Here is a 16,785-nt window from a genome sequence, read left to right on the forward strand (position 1 = left end):
TACTTCATTATTCTCACTCTTCTTCTTGGCATTCGTGGTGGAGTTGTTTCTTGACATTTTCAATGAACTGTACATTCTCTTTTCTCTAACTTCTTTCACTGGTGGGTCAGGGTTCTTTGAACTCGGTTTGTTTTTCAATGAAATTCACGAACTTTGCAATAAGCTCTTGGTTCGTTATTGATAGAACATCTGGCTTCTTTTCTTCTTGTTCTTTTGGTGGCTCAGTTTGAACAGAAGGTTTTATATGGGCTTCGTGGACTTCACCCTTGCCATGCACCTTAATGTTGTCGCTCTCTGCATTCGCTAATGGAACCTTTCTTTTTCTTACGTATATTTTACCATCTTTACTCTGACTTACGTAATAGAAAGGATGTTGTATTCCTCTTGCGTCATTTAATATAATAGACTCTCGCTCTGATTTTGACAAGCTCATTTTACACCGGTTAAAGTTTTAATTTAGTTTTTTTATCTGCAGTCAAATGAACTCAGACAAGCCCCACGGACAAGACCCAAGAGGTATAGATGTTGAAGCATTGGAAAGAAATTCGCGAGCAAATTTTATCCGAACTGAAGGAACAAAAACAAGAACAAAAGCCAGAGAGACCAAAGAGAAACTTAGTGAAAACAACTTGCTGCATTAGCTGCTGGAAGACAAAAGAACCACGTTTGCTGGCGAAGAAAGCTAGAGAAGAAGCAAAAGCAAAGGAAGAACAAAAAGCTAAAGAAAGCTGAAGCAAAGAAAGAAAAGGTTTATTTTTATCCGAATTAAATGTATAGACAAATACCTTTATCTGTTGCGTTCAGTAGTGAAAACCCTGACGTCAAAATAAAGGGGAACAGAGTAACGTTTAAGTTTCCAACAGACTGGATTGTGAACATAAATGAAGAGAAGTACATTGGCATAACATCTATGTATATAACACGTGCTTTCAGAAAGGTTGACTTTATACTTCAAGTCGAGATAGAAATGACGAACAGTCTTTAAGCGCCCAAAACATTCACATATACAAATACTTTAAAGACGATACAACATTGTTGCAATGTATGATTTCATTTAATGAGATGTTCGAGAAAAAGTTCAACATTGAAGTACAAACTTTACAGCCTTTACTGAGTACAACTGAAAGAAGAGGTAGTCAGCCACAACTTATAGACTTTCATTATGAATTTAATGAAAATGAAGATGGAACTCATGACTGTCAGTTTGTTGTATTCTCACCATTCAATGAAGTCGCTAAAGAGAAGAAAATCCATTACGTATAAGATTTCAAATCTCTGAACCAAGTGATGATTTCAAAAATGTTTTCAATTATGATGCAATGCTTCCGAGGAAAAATGAATTTTCAAAGATTGTAACACCTGGCATTTGGGATAGAAAGCAAGCTATATTATATTCAAACTTAAGTAAGGGAGTTGAAAATGAGTTCATTGGTCATACAAGAACTTCACCACTTCCTAACCCTAAATACTATAAATTAACTGGCTTCAATCGTGAGTTTTGGATAGACATGTTCTCCACTCATGACCATAACTGCCCAGTGTTCTTACCTCCAGACCATAAGGACTGTCTCTACATTGAAGCACAACTCTTAAACTCTACCATCGCAGTATTGTAAAATCTACACTAGCTTTATTTTTATCACGAATGACCTCATTGCTGACAAAAATAAATGACCTCATTCATGATCTCATTGCTGACCTCATTCATGACCTCATTCATGACCTCATTCATGATCTCATTGCTGACAAAAATAAATGACCTCATTCATGATCTCATTCATGACCTCATTCATGACCTCACTGCTGACAAAAATAAATGACCTCAGAACTTCAACTTACGAATAAAGCTTGTTTTAGTCGTTATTGAGAAGTTAAACTTCTCTTCAAAGCAAGGTTGACATGACTTACATAAGTCAAATCCAATCTCTTGACCGTCATAAAGTGCTTTATATAACTTCATAACACTGAACTCAGAGTCTTTGTCAAATTTTCCTTGCGGAACCATTAAACCTTTATCTTCATCATAGAAACACTGAACAGAGTCAGGAAACATTTCATTAGCGGTTAAAGCAATAACATCTTGCTTCACGCCTTTCATTCTGCAGTGAAATGCAACTTCATTTAAATCATTCGTGAGTAAGTCTATGTAAGTCTTCTTTCCACAAAATATTGACTTGTATGCTAAACTTTGTTTTCCAGGTGTTATTTCTGCGAAGTCACTATGAAACTGACCAAGGTTTTTACCAATGAGAACTCTTCCATAACGTTTCTCAAACTCTTCAGCTAAACGAGGGATATCTTCATTGTAGAGATGCATACTGTCGGTGTCGCTATAAAAGATGTCCATTCCTAAGTCTTCAGCAGTACAGAATACTTCACACATTATTCTCTTCGACATAGATAGAATGTTAACACCAAGTGGACAGAAGTTAAAGTGTCTGCAAATGCTTTTCGTTAGCTTGAAATAGTTTTATCTGAACCATCCAAACCTTCGAACTTCACTATATGGTTGTAGTTTCTGATGACATATCTTATAGCATCTTTGTCATCTACTATGGTTATTTTTGACTCAATAGGAGATAGAATAGTTTTGCCATAAATACTGTTCAGAATGAGCTTTATATTTTCTTGCAAAGGATTTCCTTCTTTCTTATACTTTAACCTTAACTCAAACAACTTCTTTACTTCATCTCTTATTCTAATATCTCTGTTTCCATCGTAATGTAAGTTCCTTGCAACACTTCACATTTGACACCTTGATATTTTATGAGGTCTTGTAATGTTATATGGTCAACATACATTAAACAGCAAGTGTTTGAACTTCTGGGAACGTTAAGTTTTGGATTTAGTTCAGGTCACAAACTATTAAAGGAAAGTGTCTATGTATTCCAATCTCTGTTATCTTAATGAGAACAAAGAAGCCGGACATAAACTTTTCACCAATGGGTTCCTTTTGGTCGTCATCGAATAAATGTCTCATGAGATACTCTGTGCTTAGCATCTCATCCTTCAATACTTTTGGAATTCCTTCTAAAGTATACAATCTTGCTATAGCGGATGGATATAATGAAACAGCGTCGAAGTCAGCAATGAGTTTCTTTTTGCTCTTTTGTTTCATGTTATCTGACAGCATACATCTTCCACCTTGAATACAGCGTGAAATAAATTCTCTTGGTTTATTTGAGAGGTCATATAAATTTCCATTCGGGAAGTACACTCTGTTCTCAAACAATTTGTTAGCAATTGAACAAATACTAACGTAGTCATAAACGTTTAAATCAAATTCTTTCAATATGTCATTGCGGAACTTAACAAAACCTTCTCTTAAAATTCTTACATCTTGTTTGCAATAAAACGTGCTATATTTTTCTAAGTCGAAGTGGTTCTCATCTATTCTGCAACCTTTGATGGAATCTATGTTCTTCATGAACGTTTCAATATCTTTTACAAACTTACATGCTTCAGAAATGACACCAGTTCTGTTGTCATTTGCTAACAAAACACTGCTGTATTGTTAGTACCGACAATATGAAAGAAAGTTATACTGTATTTAATTTTAGCAATAAACAAAAAAATCTAAATTATATCTTTAGATACTAGGATTGATTTAATGACTAAGAACGTTTTTATCAATAATACCATGATTCATAACATATAGACATAACCTAAATATACCAAAGCATTTCTACTTGGAACTAGCGCATCGTCAAAATAATGGGTCAATATTCATTTGACGTAATGCTGATCGAGAGAAGTTTTTATATATAAGCCTTATCACAATGCCACGAATGCACCCAGCTGCAGGCGTGTCTTGTTTAACATTCATTCCTATATATGATGGAACATTAATCAATAATCATGGAAGTATCACTTTTCAAATAACATCATTGTTAAATGAAAGAAAATTGTATGCAAAATTACATTTTGGTAATGGTGAGACGCAATATGTTGAAGTATATATCATTATTATTTAATATACAAACAAACTCTAGTACAAAATTGTATTAATTCAACTTTCATGTCTAATATAAAAACTTTTTTTAAAAAAAGAGATATAATCGTGTATAATATGAGAAAAATGAATATCAATACAAAATAAAATATCAATTAGCTATTGCTGATGACATATCATGAATATTGATCATTTGATTTGATTAATTTTGATAAATATTAGGCTTTTTGCTAGTTACATATTACAATAAGGCTTTTAAATGGATATTTATTGATATGAGCTTATTTCAAAATGACAGTCTTTGATTTATCCACTAATAAGATTTGATGTCACAAAAATCTAGATTTTGGGGCATAAAAACCTAACACCAAATCATAACTTCTGTGCATATACTAAATTGAGTACAGAAATATGTTAATTTTCAGTATTTTGAGAAGAATTCTTATTATCCTTCAAAAAGTCAGTATTTCTGCTGTAATTTTCTACAACATTGTAGTTATTGCACTTTGTCTATGGATTTGTATATATGTTATATATAAATTATATATCTAAACTGCCCATAAGTGCAATTTTTATATAAATTGTTTATTTCTTTAACAATTTCATATGAAATATGCTTTTTTAAGCGTATCAAAGCTGTGTTCTTAATGTGCATGGATATATCAAGAAAAATGTCGAAAAAAAATGTGAATTCACAAATTCACTGAATTTTCACCGTTTTTTGAATTTTGCTACAGCACTAATATTAAATAATACTAAAATCTTCTGTCTTTGTAAAAGAATAAATTCTGACAAAAAGTGCTCGTTTAAATTTAATGATCATCTGTATGACTAAGTGGTAAAAAGTGTTTATGACCAAAAAAGGGTTACATGCTTAGTCTATTTTTCTGACAGGATACTCTAGATTTACATGATCTCTATTTCATATCTCCGTTTTTAGATTCTTCGACAGATTTTATGATAGAAAACCAAGATTAACAAATTTCCGGCATGTTAATGAAGAAATCTGCAGCTACCCTCAATATTATTTCAATAATCAGTATCGTTTCTCTTACAATTTATTTTTTTCTCAATAATTTAACAAGAAATAACAATACACACTTGGTTTTACGTATAAAAGCTAAGTGTCGAACTTAATCAACTTTACTTACTTAGCAAATGAATATTTTTGTGGTTGCGAGTTCTGAATGCTGAAGTTTTAGATTTCTCTATAAATGATATCATTGCACTTACAATGTTGTTCCAGCCTATCGCATAAATCATAGAAAATCCAAAAAAAATAATATAAAGAAAATTCATGTCATGAAGTTCAAAAAATACCGTGTAACATTAAAATTTGTTATGCATAATACATTTTAGCTATTATTGATTTTTTTTAATTTTCGAGAAATTGAATGGTGAGTCCGATAGAGAAATTTTTAAAAATCCTAGTGCCTCATAGAAGTAATTTCCCTCGTCTCCCATACTTCCAAATGTATGCATATGACATAAACTTTTATGCATTACACAAGTGGCCAATAATATCTATAGAGTAAAAAATTAGAAATTTAATTTTTTTATATGATAGTTATATTTCAGATTTGCGAGCGTAACTTTTTTCTCCATGGCATACTTGTTTTAAGAGCAAATGATCAAAATCGTCCTTCAATTATTGAAGGAGCTGATATCTTTTGAAAATTGAATTGAAAGGGTATTCAATTTTCAAATTTCCTCTCAATTTTGGAAACATATCAACTCTATGAATTAACAATTATGTGCCTTCACAGTTTATCAGTCATATAAGGTGCTTATAAAGAAAAAAGTTACGCTCGCAAAATATGTTTTTATATAGATTTCACATAAAATAATTATGTAATTTCTAAAAAGAATATTTTTGTTCTTGAATATTAAAGTGTATTGTAGTTTAAAAAGTTTTAAATATGTTGCTAAAATTTCAGGTTTATAGCTCATGTCTAGCATGACTTCTTCGTATGCGCAAAAAATCTGACACGTAAGGGTATCCTTAAGAAGCTTTAAAAAAAATGCAAAAAAATTGAATACTTTACTGGCTGGGCAAATTTGTCGCCGCCCCTCAATATTATTTTTCGATCCTGTGAAGTATATGAAAATCCTTGTGTTTCTCAAATCTAAATAATTAATTATTGTGATTGTATCAGAAAAGACCAAAAATAAATTTCGCGGAGCGCCGAGATTAAATATAGTACAATTCTTCCCCAATTCAATGAAACTAATATATCCCCATAATGCATCCTTGCTAATATAAGTATTTGATGGAATTTTTATTCTAGATATTGAAGTATCAACAAAACAAGATTCTCCAATATATTCACAAGAGTCCAAAATTTCAACAGAGTTTAAATTTCTGCATTCGCAAAATGCCATTTCGCAGATTTTTTTTAATTTTACCTCCCAAAATTATTGTAGATAAATAGTTACATCCCTCCAATGATGAAATCCCAAATTCCATAACTGCTTTTGATTCAAATGTTTTTAATCCACAATAACCAATTGCATAAGATCCAATGTATCTACATATGGATGGAGTGATTAAATCTTCTGTTGTAAAACACATAGAAAAACAAAAATCAGGAATGCATTCCATGTGTTGCACAATATCACTAAAATCGAGATTGGTACATGAATAGAATGCATATTCTCCAACAGTGATAATTCCAGTGGATGAATCAATAATAATCTGAAGATTTGGACATTCATAAAATGAATAACTTTCGATATATTCAATATTGTTTGAGAAAATAACTTCTCTCAATTCTGAACAACAAGTGAATGCACAGCATGATATGTTCTTGACTTTGATCAAATTAATTCTCTCTAACTTGCTATATGCAAAACAATATGATGGAATAATTTCGATTTTATCATTGAGAATTACGTTTTTAATGCTTGAATTAATAAATGAGAAGAATGGAATCTCTTTAACATTTTCATTGAAAGAATATTGTTCTTGTTGAGAATCAGAAAACATCATTGGTCTCAGGTTTCCATCATATTCATCGGTTGTTGAAAAATCAATTAAATTATCTCGAAATGTATCAATTCTTCCAATAAATTTCATCGTGTTTGATAAATTCAAGAATGATAATGAGGGAATTCCAGAGAATGAATCATGTTCTAGCACTTCGAAATTCTGTGGGAAAGAAACTTCTTTGAGAGACGTACATCTATTAAATGCATTGTTTTTTATGATTTTCAATGAATTCGGAAATTTCACACTATACAAGTTAATACATTGATAAAATGCATATTCTTCTATTGTTTCATAATTTTGCGAGAGTGAAAATCTCGAATTATTGTCAAAAACAACTTCATTTTCAGCAATTTCTGTAATTCTGTTATTATTATAATATAAGTAAGATGGAATAAACTTCATATTTGGAATAAATGTGGCATTTATGACCGAAGAACTAAGAACAACATATTTTTTCATTTTAAATTCAGGCGAAATGAAATGAATTTCAGTTAAATTGATATTATTTAGAAAATTCGAATTAATTGCTCGATTTTTAACATTTAAAGTAAATTTGTTTTCAAATTCAATGGTGTCCAATTGATAACATTCATCGAATGCATCTCCTGAGATATATAAACTTTCTGGATTTTTAATTTTAATTTCTTTAAGATTTTGTACTGCTCTGAACGAACATTCAGCTATTGTATTTAAATTCTTTTCGAAAACCAAATTAGTAAAATTTGTAAATACAAATGCAAATTTTCCAATTTCCTTAAGATTTTTAGGAGATTTAAGATTGTTTAATCTTTCGCAGTGAAAAAAACAGTGTGGATGAAAAATTTCACAAGTATCTGAGATTTGAAGAAATTGTAATTTTGTACAGTCGTAAAATGAATATGTGCCAATTGATTTAACATTGGCTAATATTGTAACATTGGTTAACGAATAACATCGATAGAAGTAAAATGGCGGAATTTCTTCAATTTCACCTTCAATAACAGCCTTTGTAATACTCTCATTATCTGCAAATGTACCAACCATTTTACTTCCACTGAAGATGCATTCATACAATTCATTACATTCATATCCAAGAATTTTAAAGTTATCTGATCAAAATTAACGACACTTTTTGATTGATGCGATCATTCATTTTTATTAATCAAAATGGTGTAAAACAAGATGGTAGCTTTATCAAATTTCACTGCGGATAAAAAATTGTCTATTAGCGTAAAGAACTTCACGTAAAAGATTTTCTAATTCTTTAATTTTAGTAGAACAACCTAGTTTTACTGAAGCCAAAATATCTACATAGAGTATTAATACATATCTAGATGCTTGGATTCCAAAATTTGCTGACTATGCAGTTAATACATTGGATTTTGATTTCATAATGACAGATAACAGCTGAATACCTGAAACAATCATGATATTTTTAGTAAATATTCTAATTTTGAAAGATGAACTATATGAATGACCTGATTTTGCCAATTCAGAATCAATATTTCCTAAATTGATCTTGAATTATGAAAGATTTAGTTTCTACTTCAATCGTTATCATTGGTATTTCATTATTTTCCAAATATCCAAATAAAAAATATATTTGACGATACTAAAAGTGCCAATATCGAATGTCTTTCTGGGATACAGAAGATGCGCAGGATCCAATTTCTGAGCTTCTTGAGAAGTCAGATCTTACTGTCGTTGACTTGTTCAATGAAGGATCTATGCTTCAAGAATTAAGAACTAATAATGAGCATCTTATTGAATATTACGCCAAAGAAGATGTCATTAAGGAACTTTGCGACTGGTCTTTTACAACGAAATTCCAAGACAACGAATCTTTCGATAAATATTCACGCATTGCCACTGAAGTTTTCACATGCGCAAGTACTGTTTCTAATGGATTTATCAATTCTCCATACTTGAAAGACTTTTTCACAAAACAGCTCCTGTCAAAGGATGACTGGGATCCAGGATGCGCTGGCCATTTCCAGAGAGTTTTCTTACATTTGACAAATGTATCAAAAGGCGAATATCTTTCACGTTATGGGAATCTTATTCCTAATCTAATCCACCATATCAGCACTCTCGCTATCACAGAATTAGTTGTTATGCTTACAAATCAATATTATTCAAGTTTCTGTCCAAACGGTGAATTAGTCACAGCATTAAGCGATTACCTCATTACAGATAATGCAGATGTTGTTTCTGCCGTATACGCATTACGCCAACTCTTCAATTTGGGCTGGGAAAATGCAGATATTCAGAAAGACTTAACATCCGATTCTCTCATCGCTAATTTAATCCAGGCATCAAAGACATCGAAAGTACGATTAGGCCAGATCGAATGCATGAGATTACTTAGAGATATATCTAATAAGAACGAACTCGCCTTGATTTTCCGCAGAGGCGACGTTGGCGATGTTCCAACTGCAGACTGCGCTTCCAGTGCTCTCGCAACAAGCGTAAAAGGCATAACTCTCGAAGATTCTTTGAAAGGAGCCATCGGAACACCACATTGGCAGATCGCTAACGCTTATCTTAAGATCATTACAATCGCAGCTCCAGAGGACATTTTTGAAATCGTCAAATCAAATAATATTGTTTCACAATTAGCTGCAATTCCAAAGGAGAACTTAAACCCATTCCAGCTCGAAGTCATTCGCATTTTATTCAAGAAAGCTGAAGAATTCCAATTCGATTTATCACCTTTACAAGAAGTTAAGGAAACCGCTGACAAATTATGGAACCAATATGGTGGACCATTGCCTATCGGTGGAGCCGTGGATGTGAAACTTAATGCTGAATAAAACTTTTTTTGGTATTTAATTTTTACATAATAATTTTTAATGATATAAGTACTATATATTTCATGAATATTTAAGTCTTTTCTTAATGTTTTTGGAAAGTAAAAGAAATTCAATTGAATTTAAAAAGCGATGTTAAAAATTATATCAATCATAAATGTTTATTTACAGATTTAGAATGTTAAATTGCCATGATTTCGTGGATCCATTGAAATAATTAATCCTCCAACAAAATGGCATATTAATTGCTATTTTTTTGAACTTGGATTCAAAAGGTTTACCAACACTTCACAATCCGAATAATGACAACTACATCTTGTGAGCAACTCTATAAAGTTCCCAACTTTATGTATGATTTTGATTGAAATTCAAATCATACATAAAGTCGTAAATCTATGGAATGCACATTATACTAATAATGAATAATCACTTATTTCCGATTTTTATAATTTGAGACAATTCTATGAGTTGTTCTCAAAACATTCCAATGATCACTAAAATGTTTTAGTCATCATGCATATATCTTCTCAATTATGATCGATGGAGAATTAGGAGTTTCATTTTCGCTTTAATTTAAAGTTGTGGATGGAATATATTATAGCATTTGGTACTTATACTCTAATGTGAAATCGGATGAGCTTTAAGAACGCATCTGCCACTAATTGATTCAAAAGTTAATATATTCAGTTAAAAAAAACTAATTAGTTTTAGATTCAATAAACAACTGTTGCATAAAATTTAAGTTTTTACTCTAAAAAGAGCTGGCGAAAGTGATAATAATGAACATTTTGTTGATGAAAATAGCCTCTGTTGATAATGATTTACAAAAGTCTTATGTGAATCGCATTGATTTTTTACCTCTGAAAAAGGGTCTGAAGACCGATCATCATGCTTTGCTATTTCTTGGAATTTAGAATATTTTATTCTTGTTACATTCTTATTGAAGAAATAGTTATTTTCATAGTTGCACAAAACATATATAGTTTGAGAATCTTCAATCTTTAATATCTGATAAATTGATGGATCTAAATAATTCGTTTTTCCCTGATAGTATAAATAAAATGAAACATATTGAGTATATGTCATGTCAATTATGTTAATTCTATCATATATTGATAAAAAGTGTATATTTCTTGGAAAATTGTAGATCGTGCAATTTTTTCCAAGTTCTAGAAATGTTAAATAATTATCACTTAAGGCATTCTCAGAAATATATGAATCTGCCGGGATTTGAAGACTTGATAAAGAATAGGTGTCAAACAAACAATAATCTTCAAAATATGAAACAGTGCCATGAACAATAAAAGTTCTCAAGTTTCTGCAATAATAGAATGCACCACCTCCAATTCTTTTAATATTTCCGTACAAAATTGCTGTTCTTAATAAATCACTTTTTTCAAATGAGAGAACTCCAAACTCAATTACCCCCATTGCTTCTAATGTCAATAAACCTGATTCTGAAAATGCTCTTTGATGAATAATTTTGCATATTGATGGTATTATTAAGTTTTCAGTTCCTTGGCATTTAGAAAAACAATATAATGGAACAAATTCCATATGTTGCACAATATCACTATAATTGAGATTGGTGCATGAATAGAATGCATATTCTCCAACAGTGATAATTCCGGTGGATGAATCAATAATAATCTGAAGATTTGGACATTCATAAAATGAATAACTTTCGATATATTCAATATTGTTTGAGAAAATAACTTCTCTCAATTCTGAACAACAAGTGAATGCACAACATGATATGTTCTTGACTTTTATCAAATTAATTCTCTCTAACTTGCTATATGCAAAACAATATGATGAATAATTTCGATTTTATCATTGAGAATTACGTTTTTAATGCTTGAATTAATAAATGAGAAGAATGGAATCTCTTTAACATTTCCATCGAAAGAGTATTGTTCTTGTTGAGAATCAGAAAACATCATTGGTCTCAGGTTTCCATCATATTCATCGGTTGTTGAAAAATCAATTAAATTATCTCGAAATGTATCAATTCTTCCAATAAATTTCATCGTGTTTGATAAATTCAAGAATGATAATGAGGGAATTCCAGAGAATGAATCATGTTCTAGCACTTCAAAATTCTGTGGGAAAGAAACTTCTTTGAGGGATGTACATCCATAAAATGCATTGTTTTTTATGATTTTCAATGAATTCGGGAATTTCACACTATACAAGTTAATACATTGATAAAATGCATATTCTTCTATTGTTTCATAATTTTGTTGGAGTGAAAATCTTGAAGAATTTTCAAAAATAACTTCATTATCAGCAATTTCAGTAATATTACTATTTTGATAATATAAGTAAGATGGAATAAACATCATATTTGGATTAAATGTAGCATTTATAATTGAGCAGGGAATTGATATCCAATTTTTCATTTTAAATACAGGAACTATGAATTTTATTTCTGTTAAAATATTTCTACTTATAATATTCAAAGAAAATACATTTTCAATTTCAATTTTTTCTAAATACAAACTATCTTGAAAAGCGTTTTCATCAATGAATAAATTATCAGCATTGCCGATTTTGATTGATTTCAAATTTAAAATGGATCCAAACGCATTGCTTTCAATTAATTTTACATTTTTCTCCAAAGATATATGTGATAAATTAGTGAAACAAAAAGCACTAAATCTTAATTCTGCAAGATTTTTAGGAAAATTAAGATTAGATAATCTATCACAGCTATAAAAGCATCTACCATTCAAAACTTCGCACGAATCCGGAATTTGAAGAAATTGTAATTTGTTACAACTGTGAAACGAAGAATCACCTATGGATTTAACATTGGCCAATATTGTAACATTGGTCAATGATTCACATCCATAAAAGTAAAATGGTGGAATTTCTTTAATTTCACCCTCGATAATAGCTTTTGTAATACTCGCATTCCGTGCAACTGTACCAACCATTTTATCTCCACGAAATGTGCATTCGAATAAATCATTACATTCATATTCAAAAATATTTAAGTCAAATGTTCATTTTTTGGCACTTTTTATTTGTACGTTTAAAATAAATTTGAAATACAAAATCTAATTCCTAAAAATTCTTACACTGCAATCTTAAAAGAATTTTGTTCTAAGAAAATTTCGTCAAAATATCAATTTCAAAAAAATATTTAATAAACTTTTAAAGAATTATATTCTTAGATGATTCCCTACCCAATACACATATAATATGCATATATATATATAGCATTTCTTTGAACATTGAATTTGATTAAGAAAAGATATGGTACCATTGCTCCTATCATTATATTTGATAAAACATTAGAATGCATTACTGCATCAAACATTTGATTAATATCATCTTTTAAAATTCAATACTGAATATTGTTCTATTTATGAATGAATTTTGATTCTTGACGAATTGATCAATGCTATTTCTGCATGTGTTACCATGGTTCTTTTGATATTAGAATTTATTCCATGTATTTCATTTTTTTTTAAATAATATTCATGATTTCTTCTGTGTTATAAGATTTTTCTCTAGCACCTAAATTAGAACAATTGAATATAGTTCAATAAAGATCATTATGGAATATCAATTTTAAAATTATTTTGATATTGATATTTGATATAAGCATATGAAAACTTGGTGGATACACTCCATTATTAACAATTATAAGATTATGTCCAGGACCTCTGATCTCTCAAATCGTTAATGCACTATATGGAGTTATCGATTCAATGTGGGTTTCAAAGTTCATCGGAGAAATCGGTTTAGCTGCATTATCAATTGCATATATTATTGATGCATCAGCACTTGCTTTTGGCTTCTTCGTCTCAGTTGGAGCTGCAACAATACTTGCTTATCTTCTTTCAACCAAAAATTATGAAAAAGTAAATCAAGTTACTGCTGATCTGTTCATGTTGTGCCTAATCTTTGCATTAATTGTTCCTGCAATACTTCTTCCATTGGCAAAACCAATTTTCAGATTTTTGCAAGCTCCAGATAACATTCAAAAGCTCGCTTTTGATTACGTTATTCCTCTATGCGCAATGAATTTGATTACATGCTGTTATCATTGCATTTGCGGTGTTTTACAAGCAGAAGGAAGAACATGGACATATGGTGGTGCTCAAATGGTGTCAATGATTTGCAATATGGTATTATTTGATCCACTTCTTCTTTATCTTCTCAAGAGAACAGTTGGTTCATCACTAGCTACAGAATTAGCTATGTTAATTCCAGCATCTGTTCTCATTTCATTACTCTTCTGCAAGAAATTTGCCGCAAAACCAACTCTCAAGATGTTTTTCCAAAAGTTTGCACCAGAAACATGGATGGCAGTCAAAACAGGACTTGCAACATTCATTATGAATATATCATTCGTTGTCCCAACATTTGTTATGCAAAAATACTTGTCAATCAGAGCCAAAAGAGTAGGCAAATATGAAACTGTCATTGCAGTTTACAACACACTCTTCAGAATTTATGGACTTTCTTTCTTCGTTCCTCTTGCAATGAATGCTTCCTACTTACCTTCAGCTGCATATGCATTTGGAAAGAAGGAAAACAAGAGAATATTATGGCTGACTTGGCATGTTATTTGGATTTCATGCGTCTGGGGATTCTTAATTACTTTCATCACATCTGTTTTCCCAGACAAGATTGCTTTAATTTTTAGCAAAGATGATGAGTTCATTTATTGGTCAAAAAGAATGATTCCAAAATGCTTCTGGACATACTCTTGCGCATGTGTCAAGTTTATTATGATATCATTCCTCCAATCTACTCAACAGACAATGAAAGCAATGATACTCAGTATATTAACAGAGTTATTGGGACTCCCAATTTTTGGAAGTCTATTCCATTATTTAGCTGAAAAAGAATCGCCAATCACTCTTTTATATGCTTATCCAGTGAATGATATTTGTGCAGCTTTGTGTTGCCTTGCAACTGCTTCTCCCACATTCTATAAATTTATCAAATCAGATAATAACACAGAAGAAAATGATCAAAAGTCAGATCAAGTTGACAGCACAAAAGATGAAAGTAACAAAGAAGATGAAGCTACTCCTCAAGTTTAATATTATTAGATTCTTTACTTAATATTGTTAGTAGGGATATTTGATTAAATATTAGATTTTGAAAAAAAATACAATTTTTCCCCAAACAGTTTTATAATGTTAGAGTCATATCATTTATATGAATGTTTACCAATAAAATAAAGCATATTGTCAAAATTAATCTGATTCAATCAAACATTTAAATATGTTCAAAATTTGAGATAGGGTATTTGCAAATGTTTTATTAGAAGTTAATTTGTACTATATACAAGCGATTTGAAAAATAAGATGCAATTTTTAAATTCTAAACTATCAATTGATGATTTTTAATTCTGCAATTCGATATTATTTCACATTGTACGATATTGCCATATTTTGCTAAGGATAAATTAAAGATTTTAATTCGGTATTAAATCTGATCCTATTTATCCAAAAAATAACAGATCGATTTTTATCTGGCAAAACAATGTTTTTGAGATGGATCCATTAATCCTTCCACATTTAAGTTAAATTATAAAATTAAAATAATTAAAGCTAACATTATATTAAAGGAGGGTAGTATTTGTGATTTGATTCAAATATTGTTTTTTGTTAATATATGAACGTTCGTAAAAGAAGTATATAAAAGATCATATAATTTAAACGCAAAAACAAACAGTTTATTAAGTCTATAGCAAGAGAATCATTAGGATAGACCCTAAAACAGTCAATGAAGCATGACTGATAGTTCTCAATCTTCTAGCAAGTTGAGGCCTCTTTGATCGTAATAACAAAGCTGCAATGTATCCAGCGATCGGGCAAACAGCCGATGTGACATAAAGGGCATTATCAGATGGATAAGAAGGCTCTTCTATTTCCTCTGGTTCCTCCTCGCCACAGAGAATCTCAATTGGTAAGCAGGATGGGAGAGGATTTTCAAGCTCAAGAACCTTACCATTCTTAAGAGTATATGTGAACTTTGAATTCATTTCTTCACCTGGTGCAGGCATGTTAGAACGAGATGTGAGAAGCAGAATGTCTGGGGTTGGAAGGATGTAATCGCACTCAATTTGGCTGTATTCTCAAGAATCCTCATATGGGTTATAGTTACTTACGTAGCTTGATTCAGAACTTTCTTCCTCATAAAATGATGAGTAGATGTTTTGAGGAGTTTCGATTTCATCTTCGGCATTGAAGTATACAGACTTAGTCTTAAGTTCAGAGCATTGCTGGAATGGATATGGTTCTTCCGGAACGTAGCAGTATGGGGCATGTGGCATTGATAGACACTAAATAAAATGATTTAAATTTAGCAACTATTCAATTTTTTGTGAACAAATTATTAATTGATTACTGATTGAAATTCTTAGCGTTTGAATTCAAATTTAATCGTTAACATAAAGAACGCTATTATATTCTATTAATTGCACCCAAAATTAAAATTTTAGAAATTTTTATCTGAAAATTTTTATGATTTTGCTCTGAATTCAAAGGAATGGATATTTGCCCTATATACAAGGTCCCAGTTCATTTAAATTAATGACCTAATATGATCTCAAAAATTTTTATTTTTTTGAGAAATTGAGAGTAAAACTCCCATCTCAATTTTGAGAGCAATTAGGTCCAAGCTCTTTGAAAATTTTATCATAAAAAATAACATCAAAAATCAATTGATCTCCTTAGTTGAAAATACTTAGCACAGCACCATCTATTGACATTATTTAATTAACTCGATTTTATCATTGAACCATTTGAAAAGAAACTTGTTCATTGATTACATTTATTGATGTTTCAGGACATTTTGATTGTTATTTTATTGTTTTTGTATACCATACACAAGATTTAACCAAACAGACATGAATTTTTTGCTGGCTCATTATGCTTTATCGGATTGTAAACTATTCAAAAAAGTTCAAAAATCTAACCCTTTACCTCATCCATTTTATGCGTAATCATCTAAAATTCTTAAACATATATTCTATTATATAGAAGGAAATTCTATTCAACGCAAAATTAACAATCTTTCAACTAATT

General features: G+C 30.5%; 5 protein-coding genes and 2 pseudogenes across 7 annotated transcripts, besides 2 other annotated features; 3 read left to right on the top strand and 4 right to left on the bottom strand.

Moving 5' to 3' along the window:
• Window positions 1–2,464: part of a mobile genetic element that runs on past the window's edge.
• TVAGG3_1065410 lies at window positions 3–433 on the bottom strand (annotated as a pseudogene). Its single transcript has one exon. A coding segment is annotated over exon 1 (431 nt).
• Window positions 1,522–1,820, top strand: TVAGG3_1065420 (annotated as a pseudogene). Its single transcript has one exon. A coding segment is annotated over exon 1 (299 nt).
• TVAGG3_1065430 (organellar and viral DNA polymerase type B) lies at window positions 1,823–2,398 on the bottom strand (the record flags this gene model as incomplete). Its single annotated transcript, XM_001308940.2, has 1 exon — window positions 1,823–2,398. The coding sequence occupies one exon, from the start codon at window positions 2,396–2,398 to the stop codon at window positions 1,823–1,825; it is 576 nt and encodes a 191-aa protein (XP_001308941.2).
• Window positions 2,465–5,967: 3,503 nt separating the features above from the next.
• Window positions 5,968–6,023: a mobile genetic element.
• Window positions 6,024–8,551: 2,528 nt separating this feature from the next.
• TVAGG3_1065450 (serine/threonine-protein phosphatase 6 regulatory subunit family) lies at window positions 8,552–9,747 on the top strand (the record flags this gene model as incomplete). Its single annotated transcript, XM_001308939.2, has 1 exon — window positions 8,552–9,733. The coding sequence occupies one exon, from the start codon at window positions 8,552–8,554 to the stop codon at window positions 9,731–9,733; it is 1,182 nt and encodes a 393-aa protein (XP_001308940.1).
• A 1,770-nt stretch (window positions 9,748–11,517) lies between these two features.
• On the bottom strand, window positions 11,518–12,669 carry TVAGG3_1065460 (BspA type Leucine rich repeat region (6 copies) family; the record flags this gene model as incomplete). Its single annotated transcript, XM_001308938.1, has 1 exon — window positions 11,518–12,669. One exon carries the CDS (start codon window positions 12,667–12,669, stop codon window positions 11,518–11,520), a length of 1,152 nt encoding a protein of 383 aa, XP_001308939.1.
• Window positions 12,670–13,449: 780 nt separating this feature from the next.
• On the top strand, window positions 13,450–14,793 carry TVAGG3_1065470 (multidrug resistance protein YPNP-related family; the record flags this gene model as incomplete). The annotated part of the gene is made up of 1 exon (XM_051256168.1): window positions 13,450–14,793. The coding sequence occupies one exon, from the start codon at window positions 13,450–13,452 to the stop codon at window positions 14,791–14,793; it is 1,344 nt and encodes a 447-aa protein (XP_051076589.1).
• A 269-nt stretch (window positions 14,794–15,062) lies between these two features.
• Window positions 15,063–16,275, bottom strand: TVAGG3_1065480 (uncharacterized protein; the record flags this gene model as incomplete). Its single annotated transcript, XM_001308935.1, has 1 exon — window positions 15,834–16,031. One exon carries the CDS (start codon window positions 16,029–16,031, stop codon window positions 15,834–15,836), a length of 198 nt encoding a protein of 65 aa, XP_001308936.1.
• Window positions 16,276–16,785: the final 510 nt, after the last annotated feature.

Source organism: Trichomonas vaginalis (assembly GCF_026262505.1).
Source record: "Trichomonas vaginalis G3 chromosome Unknown ctg_44, whole genome shotgun sequence".
NCBI lineage: Eukaryota > Parabasalia > Trichomonadida > Trichomonadidae > Trichomonas > Trichomonas vaginalis.